Genomic DNA, 14,713 nt, shown 5'->3' on the forward strand with positions numbered 1-14,713 from the left:
GTACAGTATACACAGTGCTCCTGGATGTTCAGTATACACACTGTTCCTGGATGTTCAGTATACACAGTGTTCCTGGATGTTCAGTATACACAGTGTTCCTGGATGTTCAGTATACACAGTGTTCCTGGATGTTCAGTATACACAGTGTTCCTGGATGTTCAGTATACACAGTGTTCCTGGATGTTCAGTATACACAGTGTTCCTGGATGTTCAGTATACACAGTGCACCTGGATGTTCAGTATACACAGTGTTCCTGGATGTTCAGTATACACACTGTTCCTGGATGTTCAGTATACACACTGTTCCTGGATGTTCAGTATACACAGTGTTCCTGGATGTTCAGTATACACAGTGTTCCTGGATGTTCAGTATACACAGTGTTCCTGGATGTTCAGTATACACAGTGTTCCTGGATGTTCAGTATACACAGTGTTCCTGGATGTTCAGTATACACAGTGTTCCTGGATGTTCAGTATACACAGTGTTCCTGGATGTTCAGTATACACAGTGTTCCTGGATGTTCAGTATACACAGTGCTCCTGGATGTTCAGTATACACAGCGTTCCTGGATGTTCAGTATACACAGTGTTCCTGGATGTTCAGTATACACAGTGTTCCTGGATGTTCAGTATACACAGTGCTCCTGGATGTTCAGTATACACAGTGTTCCTGGATGTTCAGTATACACAGTGCACCTGGATGTTCAGTATACACAGTGTTCCTGGATGTTCAGTATACACAGTGTTCCTGCATGTTCAGTATACACAGTGTTCCTGGATGTTCAGTATACACAGTGTTCCTGGATGTTCAGTATACACAGTGCACCTGGATGTTCAGTATACACAGTGTTCCTGGATGTTCAGTATACACAGTGTTCCTGCATGTTCAGTATACACAGTGTTCCTGTATGATAAATAATGTATATAAATGATCAATAAATTCTAGAATTCTAATCTAGAATTTACATTCTTAAATTCTTAAATAGAATTTAAATTCTAATGTAGAATTAACACATTTATTCATTCGTTTTCAGTTGAACGACGGCGGCGGTTTAACATTAATGATCGGATCAAGGAGCTGGCAACACTGCTGCCCAAGAGCAACGAACCGTGAGTTACACTGTGGGGGGGGGGTCACTCATGGCAGGTGGTCACCCATGTCAGGTGGTCACTCATGGTAGGTGGTCACTCATGTCAGGTGGTCACTCGTGGCAGGTGGTCACTCATGTCAGGTGGTCACTCATGTTAGGTGGGCATTCATGTCAGGTGGGCATTCATGGTAGGTGGTCACTCATGTTAGGTGGGCACTCATGGTAGGTGGTCACTCATGTCAGGTGGTCACTCGTGGCAGGTGGTCACTCATGTCAGGTGGTCACTCATGTTAGGTGGGCATTCATGTCAGGTGGGCATTCATGGTAGGTGGTCACTCATGTTAGGTGGGCACTCATGGTAGGTGGTCACTCATGGCAGGTGGGCACTCATGTCAGGTGGTCACTCATGTCAGGTGGTCACTCATGTTAGGTGGGCACTCATGTCAGGTGGGCATTCATGTCAGGTGGGCATTCATGGTAGGTGGTCACTCATGTTAGGTGGTCACTCATGGTAGGTGGGCATTCATGGCAGGTGGTCACTCATGGTAGGTGGTCACTCATGGCAGGTGGTCACTCATGGTAGGTGGTCACTCATGGTAGGTGGTCACTCATGTCAGGTGGTCACTCATGGTAGGTGGTCACTCATGGCTGGTGGGCATTCATGGCAGGTGGTCACTCACCCCTGCCAGCCGTCCACTCACCCCTGCCAGCTGTCCACTCACCCCTGCCAGCTGTCCACTCACCCCTGCCAGCTGTCCACTCACCCCTGCCAGCCGTCCACTCACCCCTGCCAGCCGTCCACTCACCCCTGCCAGCCATCCACTCACCCCTGCTAGCCATCCACTCACCCCTGCCAGCCATCCACTCACCCCTGCCAGCCGTCCACTCACCCCTGCCAGCTGTCCACTCACCCCTGCCAGCTGTCCACTCACCCCTGCCAGCTGTCCACTCACCCCTGCCAGCCATCCACTCACCCCTGCCAGCCATCCACTCACCCCTGCCAGCCATCCACTCACCCCTGCCAGCCGTCCACTCACCCCTGCCAGCCATCCACTCACCCCTGCCAGCCATCCACTCACCCCTGCCAGCCATCCACTCACCCCTGCCAGCCATCCACTCACCCCTGCCAGCCGTCCACTCACCCCTGCCAGCCGTCCACTCACCCCTGCCAGCCATCCACTCACCCCTGCCAGCCATCCACTCACCCCTGCCAGCCATCCACTCACCCCTGCCAGCTGTCCACTCACCCCTGCCAGCCATCCACTCACCCCTGCCAGCTGTCCACTCACCCCTGCCAGCCATCCACTCACCCCTGCCAGCTGTCCACTCACCCCTGCCAGCCATCCACTCACCCCTGCCAGCTGTCCACTCACCCCTGCCAGCCATCCACTCACCCCTGCCAGCCATCCACTCACCCCTGCCAGCTGTCCACTCACCCCTGCCAGCCGTCCACTCACCCCTGCCAGCCGTCCACTCACCCCTGCCAGCCATCCACTCACCCCTGCCAGCCATCCACTCACCCCTGCCAGCCATCCACTCACCCCTGCCAGCCGTCCACTCACCCCTGCCAGCCGTCCACTCACCCCTGCCAGCCGTCCACTCACCCCTGCCAGCTGTCCACTCACCCCTGCCAGCCGTCCACTCACCCCTGCCAGCCATCCACTCACCCCTGCCAGCTGTCCACTCACCCCTGCCAGCCATCCACTCACCCCTGCCAGCTGTCCACTCACCCCTGCCAGCCGTCCACTCACCCCTGCCAGCCGTCCACTCACTCACCCCTGCCAGCTGTCCACTCACCCCTGCCAGCCATCCACTCACCCCTGCCAGCCATCCACTCACCCCTGCCAGCCATCCAATCACCCCTGCCAGCCATCCACTCACCCCTGCTAGCCATCCACTCACCCCTGCCAGCCATCCAATCACCCCTGCCAGCTGTCCACTCACCCCTGCCAGCCGTCCACTCACCCCTGCCAGCTGTCCACTCACCCCTGCCAGCTGTCCACTCACCCCTGCCAGCCATCCACTCACCCCTGCCAGCCATCCACTCATGCCTGCCAGCTGTCCACTCACCCCTGCCAGCTGTCCACTCACCCCTGCCAGCCATCCACTCACCCCTGCCAGCTGTCCACTCACCCCTGCCAGCCATCCACTCACCCCTGCCAGCTGTCCACTCACCCCTGCCAGCTGTCCACTCACCCCTGCCAGCTGTCCACTCACCCCTGCCAGCTGTCCACTCACCCCTGCCAGCCGTCCACTCACCCCTGCCAGCCATCCAATCACCCCTGCCAGCTGTCCACTCACCCCTGCCAGCTGTCCACTCACCCCTGCCAGCTGTCCACTCACCCCTGCCAGCTGTCCACTCACCCCTGCCAGCTGTCCACTCACCCCTGCCAGCTGTCCACTCACCCCTGCCAGCTGTCCACTCACCCCTGCCAGCTGTCCACTCACCCCTGCCAGCTGTCCACTCACCCCTGCCAGCCGTCCACTCACCCCTGCCAGCTGTCCACTCACCCCTGCCAGCTGTCCACTCACCCCTGCCAGCTGTCCACTCACCCCTGCCAGCTGTCCACTCACCCCTGCCAGCTGTCCACTCACCCCTGCCAGCCATCCACTCACCCCTGCCAGCTGTCCACTCACCCCTGCCAGCCATCCACTCACCCCTGCCAGCCATCCACTCACCCCTGCCATATATATATGTTGTTGAGAGCAAAATGTGGTGTACCTTTGGAGCAGGAACCTGACCACTGGCAACCTGTGTTCCCTTAATGTACCACCTTAAGGCAGCCTCTGGAGGGAAGTAATTAAAATTGAGATTGAAATAAATTTATAGAGGTATAAATACAGGCAAAGAGATGAGGTAACTATCTTAACCCTGTTCTATACAACGTGTTCATATATAGATATATATAGACACACATCACAAACAATAAACATATTACCGAACATTGTGAGTGACAAAGATATACATTTCTTCCTGAACATTGTTACCAGACGTACACACACAAATACATTTTTCTATATATATTAATCAAGGGACAAGAAGACCATGGGTGAGGGCGTGAGACCTTAACATACCACACACTTTACACACAGTGTCATTAATCGCTTACACATAACACTTACAGTAGTCTGTTGGTATGTTACATAACTTAGTTAATATCTTTAATGCTGTCTTTGAGACCTATGCCATCTATGCCTAGTTTTAAGAGATATGAAGCGTGTTGCTGTAAGGCTCTCCACGCCTTCCTGTGAGACAATGTTCTCGTGTAACTAGGTCACTCTGCATACAATAGCCCTGGTCAGTGTCACAATGTTGCTGTCTTGATATGCAACATCACTCGCGCTGTTAATCATTGTCTATCATTGTGCCAAAGGTGTTTGCCTGCGGATCGAAACGTCGTCGTCCCTTCACCTTCTAGTGTGTGGTCTGGTCAACATACTCTAGCCATGTTATTGTGACTCATCGCCTGTATAAGCCATTGTCATTTGTCATCTAATACAATTGTATTCTCTTCAGGTATTTTGAGCTTGTTCGGGATCTTCGACATAACAAAGGACAGATTCTGAAGGCCTCTGTAGACTACATAAGGCGGCTCAAGTTAGACATAGAATACAATAAGGAAGTTGAAGCCAAGCGACGAGCCCTTGAACAACAAAACCGCCAGCTTCATTTACGAATACAGGTAGTATTGATGAAGGGAATTATCAAGGGGAAAGCTTCAAGCCATTACCACTATATAGCACTGGGAAGGGGTCAGGATAAGGATTAGGGATGGGGACGGAGGGAAGGAATGGTGCCCAACCACTTGTGGACGGTCGGGGGATTGAACGCCGACCTGCATGAAGCGAGACTGTCGCTCTACCGTCCACCCCAAGTGGTTGGACCGGACGGTAGAGCGACGGTCTCACTCTACCGTCTCGCTTATTAATGAATAAAGCATTTGTCACATGATACAAGTTTCAAACGTGTATTACAAAAAAATAATAAACATTTATTGTTGCTACTTTGGGAAGGAAAATGACTTTGAACTATGTCTGTCAGCTGACTAAATCACAATATCATATGTGACATCAAAATGACATCAGCTGTAGGCTGAAATTTGATAACGAATACAGGTACACATTTTCTGATTATTTTTATATGCATAATGTACATTAACCTACATAAATCTGATAGCATGATATTGTTCAAATTATTGTAACTTTGGGAGTTCACTAAATCTTGAGTGTACAACACATTGCAAATGTTTATTTGAATAAAATATAAATATAATATTATCAATTAAAGTAGGACATTTTGCCTACAAAAATTATTTTATTTCGAGCTCAGTCACCATGATTATTTTTCATGTGGCTGTCAGTGACCTGTCATGTGGCTGTCAGTGACCTGTCATGTGGCTGTCAGTGACCTGTCAGTGACCTGTCATACGGTTGTCAGTGGCCTGTCATGTGGCTGTCAGTGACCTGTCATATGGCTGTCAGTGACCTGTCATGTGGCTGTCAGTGACCTGTCATGTGGCTGTCAGTGACCTGTCATGTGGCTGTCAGTGACCTGTCATATGGCAGTCAGTGACCTGTCATAGGGCTGTCAGTGACCTGTCATAGGGCTGTCAGTGACCTGTCATAGGGCTGTCAGTGACCTGTCATAGGGCTGTCAGTGACCTGTCATGTGGCTGTCAGTGACCTGTCATGTGGCTGTCAGGGACCTGTCAGTGACCTGTCATACGGTTGTCAGTGACCTGTCATAGGGCTGTCAGTGACCTGTCATAGGGCTGTCAGTGACCTGTCATGTGGCTGTCAGTGACCTGTCATGTGGCTGTCAGGGACCTGTCAGTGACCTGTCATACGGTTGTCAGTGACCTGTCATGTGGCTGTCAGTGACCTGTCATGTGGCTGTCAGTGACCTGTCATGTGGCTGTCAGTGACCAGTCATAGGGCTGTCAGTGACCTGTCATAGGGCTGTCAGTGACCTGTCAGTGACCTGTCATACGGTTGTCAGTGGCCTGTCATGTGGCTGTCAGTGACCTGTCATATGGCTGTCAGTGACCTGTCATGTGGCTGTCAGTGACCTGTCATGTGGCTGTCAGTGACCTGTCATGTGGCTGTCAGTGACCTGTCATATGGCAGTCAGTGACCTGTCATGTGGCTGTCAGTGACCTGTCATAGGGCTGTCAGTGACCTGTCATAGGGCTGTCAGTGACCTGTCATAGGGCTGTCAGTGACCTGTCATGTGGCTGTCAGTGACCTGTCATGTGGCTGTCAGGGACCTGTCAGTGACCTGTCATACGGTTGTCAGTGACCTGTCATAGGGCTGTCAGTGACCTGTCATGTGGCTGTCAGTGACCTGTCATGTGGCTGTCAGTGACCTGTCATAGGGCTGTCAGTGACCTGTCATGTGGCTGTCAGGGACCTGTCATAGGGCTGTCAGTGACCTGTCATGTGGCTGTCAGGGACCTGTCAGTGACCTGTCATACGGTTGTCAGTGACCTGTCATAGGGCTGTCAGTGACCTGTCATGTGGCTGTCAGTGACCTGTCAGTGACCTGTCATACGGTTGTCAGTGGCCTGTCATGTGGCTGTCAGTGACCTGTCATGTGGCTGTCAGTGACCTGTCATACGGTTGTCAGTGGCCTGTCATATGGCTGTCAGTGACCTGTCATGTGGCTGTCAGTGACCTGTCATGTGGCTGTCAGTGACCTGTCATATGGCTGTCAGTGACCTGTCATAGGGCTGTCAGTGACCTGTCATAGGGCTGTCAGTGACCTGTCATGAGGCTGTCAGTGACCTGTCAGTGACCTGTCATACGGTTGTCAGTGGCCTGTCATGTGGCTGTCAGTGACCTGTCATATGGCTGTCAGTGACCTGTCATACGGTTGTCAGTGACCTGTCATAGGGCTGTCAGTGACCTGTCATAGGGCTGTCAGTGACCTGTCATGTGGCTGTCAGTGACCTGTCATGTGGCTGTCAGGGACCTGTCAGTGACCTGTCATACGGTTGTCAGTGACCTGTCATGTGGCTGTCAGTGACCTGTCATGTGGCTGTCAGTGACCTGTCATGTGGCTGTCAGTGACCTGTCATAGGGCTGTCAGTGACCTGTCATAGGGCTGTCAGTGACCTGTCAGTGACCTGTCATACGGTTGTCAGTGGCCTGTCATGTGGCTGTCAGTGACCTGTCATAGGGCTGTCAGTGACCTGTCATAGGGCTGTCAGTGACCTGTCATGTGGCTGTCAGTGACCTGTCATGTGGCTGTCAGTGACCTGTCATAGGGCTGTCAGTGACCTGTCATATGGCTGTCAGTGACCTGTCATGTGGCTGTCAGTGACCTGTCATGTGGCTGTCAGTGACCTGTCATAGGGCTGTCAGTGACCTGTCATGTGGCTGTCAGTGACCTGTCATATGGCTGTCAGTGACCTGTCATGTGGCTGTCAGTGACCTGTCAGTGACCTGTCATACGGTTGTCAGTGACCTGTCATGTGGCTGTCAGTGACCTGTCATATGGCTGTCAGTGACCTGTCATGTGGCTGTCAGTGACCTGTCATAGGGCTGTCAGTGACCTGTCATAGGGCTGTCAGTGACCTGTCATAGGGCTGTCAGTGACCTGTCATAGGGCTGTCAGTGGCCTGTCATAGGGCTGTCAGTGACCTGTCATACGGCTGTCAGTGACCTGTCATAGGGCTGTCAGTGACCTGTCATAGGGCTGTCAGTGACCTGTCATTGGGCTGTCAGTGACCTGTCATAGGGCTGTCAGTGACCTGTCATAGGGCTGTCAGTGACCTGTCATAGGGCTGTCAGTGACCTATCATATGGCTGTCAGTGACCTGTCATGTGGCTGTCAGTGACCTGTCATAGGGCTGTCAGTGACCTGTCATATTGCTGTCAGTGACCTGTCATAGGGGGGCTGTCAGTGACCTGTCATAGGGCTGTCAGTGACCTGTCATAGGGCTGTCAGTGACCTGTCATATGGCTGTCATTGACTTGGTAATAATCCCACACAACAATGCAGTTACTACATAATGTCATTCTTAAACCTGCTGTATATAGAATTTGTGGTTAAATGCATTGTGCCAAGAAATACATAGAATTATTATAAGTAAACACAAATCGTGTCATTCATATTGAGCATTAACTAGCTATATAAGTTAAAAATTATATTTCTCTAGTATGGAACACTGTATAAGGTTCAAGGATAAACAGAAAGGTCCTCACTTTCATTTAATTTCATATTTGTGTTTTGGGGTATTTGGTTCTACCACATTATTGTAACTTATTCTTTGCAAGGGAATAAGTTACATTACTACAATCAATTTACACCATTACACCTCAGTAATGGTGTAAATGGTGATGCAGGAGAACTGCAGGAGTAAATGATAATACAAATGGAACTACGGGAGACCCGAACATCCATGTGCCTCATACCCATCCTAACTTTGACAGGAGCTGGAGAGTCGGCTCCGGACGAATGGCATCAAGGTGGACGAGACGAATATTGACCAGTCTCTACTGCTGTCGACGCTAATAAAGTCTGAGGTGGTAAATAACACAGGGGGTCAGAACGATATGAAGAAGGTGAGGTGTAACTACAATCTCCCTGGATCCCTGCTTGACGTACGTGTGCCACGCCTCCTTGTGTTCCCTTCACTTTCAACAATCACAGTGATTGAGTGCGGCATCTCCGTTTCTTTCTTAAATTCAAGAAATGTATCATTTTGTTTTGGTTTAGCAATTAATTCAGAAGATCAATGATGTAAACTGATCACTGGGATTGTTTTCCTGTAGAATGTAAGTATGATCACCACAAATGCTTTACTTTTGTGAGCATTATTAATGCTATTGTGTGTTACAAGTTGTGTTCACGTGCTTATGAGCTCTGTTCAAACTCTCAATTTCTGAACCTTTCATATGGCACACTGCAAGCTTTGAACTTAGGCACTAGCAGGGAATGCAAACCTTGCATGCATGGCTTCTGCACTCTGACTGCTTGTGCATTTACAATAATCTGCACCACTGTAGTCATTTACAGTAATCTGCACCACTGTAGTCATTTACAGTAATCTGCACCACTGTAGTCATTTACAGTAACCTGCACCACTGTAGTCATTTACAGTAACCTGCACCACTGTAGTCATTTACAGTAATCTGCACCACTGTAGTCATTTACAGTAATCTGCACCACTGTTGTCATTTTCTCTTCATATGGTATTATAATGCAGAAATTGTAATAGAAACATTAACCAATTTTGATGACCAGACCACACACTAGAAGTTGAAGGGACGACGACGTTTCGGTCCGTCCTGGACCATTCTCAATCGACTTGAGAATGGTCCAGGACGGACCGAAACGTCGTCGTCCCTTCAACTTCTAGTGTGTGGTCTGGTCAACATACTTCAGCCACGTTATTGTGACTCTTCGCCTGCATTAACCAATTTGTTACTTAGATATTAGTTTAAATTTTAAAATAAGTCCTTAAGCAAGGCATTTGATTGCTCCCATCGGCAAGAATACCTTAAAATACTAAAGCTACTCTACCACCAAAACACAAAAGGACTGAATAACCCAGCCAACACCTTATCAAATGGAAAATCGTCACAGCTTTATAAGGATCCAGGATGGACTGAAATGTCCTTTCATTAAATTTCACATTTGAGTTTTGGGGTAATTTTTTCTGCCACTTTATTGTAACTTATTCTTTGCAAGGGCTTGACCACAGTTATAATAATAATAATAATAATTTTTATTTAGGTAAAGGTACATACATAAAGAGATTTTACAAAGTTTGTTGGCTTTATAGATAGAGCTAGTACATACAATGCCTAAAGCCACTATTACGCAAAGCGTTTCGGGCAGCTGTTTATGCTGTCAGTGGTACCAGATGAAACTGTAGGAGGCAGCAGTCTGTATGCCAGGAGGTTTAGGCATCCAGGAGCCCAGATGTTTACCCGAAGATATGGTCTTCTGCACAAAGCCTCTGACGTATAACTCATTATGATGGTTAGAAATCTGTAGCAGGATGCACACATCCAGTCCAACCTCGATAATCCTTGAGCCATGAAGTCAGCAGAGAATGCAGTGGAGGAGAATACCTTTAGGGTGTCAGATCTAGTCAGATCATGTGTGTGTGGGGATGAACCTGACAGCTTAACTGCTCTATGTAGCAGCTGCCCAGTGGCCACAATATCCAAGAGCAGTGCCAATTCAATGCCGAGTCAACATCAATGTTGTTCAACTTTGAATTATTAATGATAATACTGATTTGATGTTGAACCAATGCCACTCTTTACTATTGTGTCCATTGATGAGAAGTCCTAGCCTTAATACAAAGCACCAGGGTTTGAAGATTCAGTAAGAGGGGCAGAAAAGCTTTAAATACTGAACAAAACCACAACCAAACAGAGAAGATGCCATGACAGATTCAGGTGGAGCTGCACAAAAGTGTCCTCAGTCCAAATGAGACAAAATGAAAATGCTGCAGGAAAAACTTTAAATCTGTAGGTTCATAGCCAAGGCCAACAAAGAAAAAACATAAGAATCAAATTCCTGAATAAGCCGGAAATGGCTCGCTGGAGAGCCGGAAATGGCAGGCTGGGGAGCCGGAAATGGCAGGCTGGAGAGCCGGAAATGGCAGGCTGGAGAGCCAGAAATGGCTGGCTGGAGAGCCTGAAATGGCTGGCTGGAGAGCCAGAAATGGCTCGCTGGAGAGCCTGAAATGGCTGGCTGGAGAGCCGGAAATGGCTGGCTGGAGAGCCTGAAATGGCTGGCTGGAGAGCCAGAAATGGCTCGCTGGAGAGCCAGAAATGGCTAGTGCAGCATCAAAGGCCACTGTGTGTGAGGTGGAGGAGGACAAGGAGGACATCTGGGCTTGGACACCTGCTGAGCAAGACTCTCCAGCTTTTAAAGGTTGAATGGGCAAAACCATCTGGTTTAATCAATATATTAAACCGTCTGTCAGAGATTCCAGTCAAAGTGTAGAGTATCCAATGCTAATGCATCATGTGATAAAACCATCTGTGCAAGAAATTTGTGGTTCCACAAGGATGTAAACAGATCCACCTGGGATATACTGAAACTGTTGAATATCCACAGAAAGGAGGCAGTGTCTTCTGGTCCTGCTAACTTTCTCAGTGCCCCAAAAATAGACTAATAGAAATTTAGAATTACCCAGTAATGCCTAATTAGGTGTTAGAGCCTAATAGGCTCAGGAATCTGTACACCGGTTGATTGACAGTTGAGAGGTGGGACCATAGAGTTGAAGCTCAACCCCCGCAAACACAACTAGGTGAGTACAAATGTGGTCTGTAAGGGCCATTTCACAACCAGAGCACTGGTGGAGTGCAAATAGAGCCAAACCACTCAGATATGCATTCAAATACAATCCTTATGGCTGCAATTTCCTAGGTCATCATATCAGGGAGGATAATGGATGCCACCTGGATGTTCCAAGTGAGCTGTAATCAGGCTAGACGCTGCACTGGCTGAAGCAAGGATTTCAGTTCATTTGCCAAAAGTCAAATTTGCCGAGCGCCATCAGTGCAGTCTCTCTAGCTAGAAGGCAGTGGCTTTAAAAGAATGTAAATTCAACTTAATTTCTATGTTCTCTATAAACCCCCATTCTATTTAAAATTATCTGAACCTGTAAGGTAAAGCTGTAAAGTACAGCTGGAGAGTTATCAGCTCTCCTGGAGAGTTATCAGCTCTCCTGGAGAGTTATCAGCTCTCCTGGAGAGTTATCAGCCCTCCTGGAGAGTTATCAGCCCTCCTGGAGAGTTATCAGCCCTCGTGGAGAGTTATCAGCTCTCCTGGAGAGTTATCAGCCCTCCTGGAGAGTTATCAGCCCTCGTGGAGAGTTATCAGCTCTCCTGGAGAGTTATCAGCTCTCCTGGAGAGTTATCAGGTCCCAACCTTAAATAACTGCACTTGAAAGTGTCGAGTAACGTAGCAGAGGAAGTTGACAAATTTCTGAATTGAAAATGACAATATAAAAATTATGCATGAACAGTGTTTAGCATGTGTTGCCTTGCATGCCCCCGAAGAGAGCCTAAGTAGTTGTGTTACGTGAAAGACTTAAATGATTTAGTTGTGATAAAAGTACAAATTTTTTTGGAGGGGCTGAATGGTGGCTCCCGGAAGCGTACTAACCGAGACGGTTTCACTTGTCACATCAGCCTTGGGTGTTGTGAACGGCCTACCGTTAATCAAGGGCAGAAAACTAAACTCCCCTAAACTACACGACTCACAGGGAGCATGGGATTGTTACAATCACCCTCACTAAAGGAAGCGTGTATTGAGTAAGCGGAACAATACTAACGACTGCAAAGTTCAGAGAGAGAGAAGGGAATGGAAGCAGCAAATGACTCTGCAAATGATTCAGTCAGTAGTTAGATTGAATCCCTAGTGATAGTTGGCCACACATCAAGTGGCAGCACCTTAGGAGTAACCAGCTCCCACATCATCAGACCTCAGTCCTCATGTTCCCGAGTGTAATTACCTAAGTGTAGTTACACGATGAGAGCTATGTTCGTGGTGTCCGTTTTCCCAGTACTCTGTTATATAACACTTTGAAACTACTGGCGGTTTTGGCCTCCACCACCTTCTCACCTAACTTGTTCCAACTGACCGCCACTCTGTTTGTGAAAGTAAATTTTCTTGTACTCGCCTAGTTGAGCTTACGAGGGTTGATCATTGTGGAAGGGTACCTCTGCTCAGGGGTCTTTATGCTGGCTCTTTCCCAGTTCACCCCCTTTGATGTGGAGTTGGGGGGGGGGATATCCAGCTCTTTTTGAGAGTTCCTGATTCCATGACTCGTGGGCTTTCCAGGCTGGTTCCCAAGGTCCCTGGTGGTGCTAGTCCATCCTTCCCCCTTTAGGTTCAACGGTTTTGGGGTCAGGAGTCCTTTCCTCTTTTTGATGTTGTGCTGGCTTCCTGTCCTCGTCGAGGCCAGTGGCCTTCCTGTCCTCGTCGAGGCCAGTGGCCTTCCTGTCCTCGTCGAGGCCAGTGGCCTTCCTGTCCTCGTCGAGGCCAGTGGCCTTTGGATAAATTCAAGCAAGTTCTTTCACTTCCGGCTAGCTCATGCATCTCCTAAACTATCCTGGTCTCTCGATAGGGTGTTGGTGTTTCTTTCCGATCCTTAGCTCCTGCTTGCCCCTTCATTTCATGATACTTTTTTTCTCCTGATGGATGGTTTCTTCATTTGCAGCCTTCACGTTTTCTGCTGAAGAACGCAAGATGGTTTGTTTCCAGAGGGCTCCTTTTGATATTGATGTTTGTTGTGCTGGTGGTACATTATTTGCCACGTCTGGTTGTGGCAGTTCATTACAACACGAGCACCACACACACACACACACACACACACACACACACACACACACACACACACACACACACACACACACACACACACACACACACACACACACACACACACTACTTTGGAGGATGTGTTTTTTTTGTTAATTACTTTGCTTCCCTGTGCCAAGGATTGTTTATCCCAGGTTGTCCACAGCATCATCAAGCCAACCTGCTGCGGTCCACCCTCGGGATCATCATGTTTGCATATTTCGAAGCTTTGTCTGTAATGTTTTCCACCATGTCATGGGCTGGTGTTATGCTTTGGGGAATTTGAGAGTTCTAACAACACAGGGTCATGCCAGCACATCACACAGTCCCTGGTCCTCTACGGGACTCGTATTGCCCTGGATCACGTCTCCTGTCTGGGGTTCAGTACAGCCCCTTGTACTTCGAGTGTAATTTTTGCTCTCCTCCTCCCTATAATAAGTTTTGTTTTCACCTTCTGCTCGTTGGTTAGCTTCAGGAAGCCATTGCTCAGCCTCTCAAAAAACCAGCGATCCCGAATTTAAAAACCATGAATAAGAAGAAAACAATGCTCGTTTATTTCTTGTTATCCAAAAAATTATCATAAGAAGGTGCCAAACCTGGAAGACTTTTGAACATTGTCACAAAACAATAACAAATTCCCAGATATTATTCAGGACAATAATAAAAAAGACACAAGACTGGTAATGTCACAGCTACCAAATTCACCAAGAATTTTATTGAGGGACAAATGATTCAGAGAAATTGGGAACTAAGATTTCCAATCATCCTCAAAAACATGACAATCTGTCAAGGAGGTACATGAATGAGAAAATGAAGTTCTGGCCGTAAAGTGCAGGTCTTATTCCATTAGGTGACCACAAGGCGAGTTAATCATGTGGCCAAAACATAACATGACCATTTCTTTTTTTTTTTTTTTTTTTTTTTTTTATATACAAGAGTTGTTACATGGTTGTAGAGCCACTAGTACGCGTAGCGTTTCGGGCAGGTCCCTGGAATACGATCCCCTGCCGCGAAGAATCGTTGTTACAACCAAGTACACATTTTACTGTTGCGTTAAACAGAGGCTACAGTTAAGGAATTGCGCCCAGTAAATCCTCCCCGGCCAGGATACGAACCCATGACATAGCGCTCGCGGAACGCCAGGCGAGTGTCTTTACCACTACACCACGGAGACTGTTTCCCAGCACTTGTTATGGTGGTAGAAGGATGCTCACAAGGAGCGGTAACATTTAATAGTACACTTTCCTCTTCAGAGCAGGAGAGATTACTTAAATAGAGGGAATACAGAAAA

The 14,713-nt window shown here is 48.3% G+C and overlaps 1 protein-coding gene across 2 annotated transcripts in view; it reads left to right on the forward strand.

The window, feature by feature from the left end:
• LOC123752960 (transcription factor EC) overlaps positions 1 to 14,713 on the forward strand; it is a 107,991-nt gene that overhangs the window by 83,055 nt on the left and 10,223 nt on the right. The window contains exons 4-6 of one of the 2 annotated variants that reach the window (XM_069322382.1): positions 1,035 to 1,110; positions 4,609 to 4,774; positions 8,526 to 8,657. In XM_069322382.1, the coding sequence (XP_069178483.1) occupies positions 1,035 to 1,110; positions 4,609 to 4,774; positions 8,526 to 8,657 (374 nt within the window). Of the gene's footprint in view, positions 1 to 1,034; positions 1,111 to 4,608; positions 4,775 to 8,525; positions 8,697 to 14,713 lie in introns of both variants that reach the window. The other variant, XM_069322319.1, reaches the window with a different exon arrangement.

The sequence above is a fragment of the Procambarus clarkii genome, chromosome 1 (genome assembly GCF_040958095.1).
Source record: "Procambarus clarkii isolate CNS0578487 chromosome 1, FALCON_Pclarkii_2.0, whole genome shotgun sequence".
In the NCBI taxonomy this organism is placed as follows: Eukaryota; Metazoa; Arthropoda; class Malacostraca; order Decapoda; family Cambaridae; genus Procambarus; species Procambarus clarkii.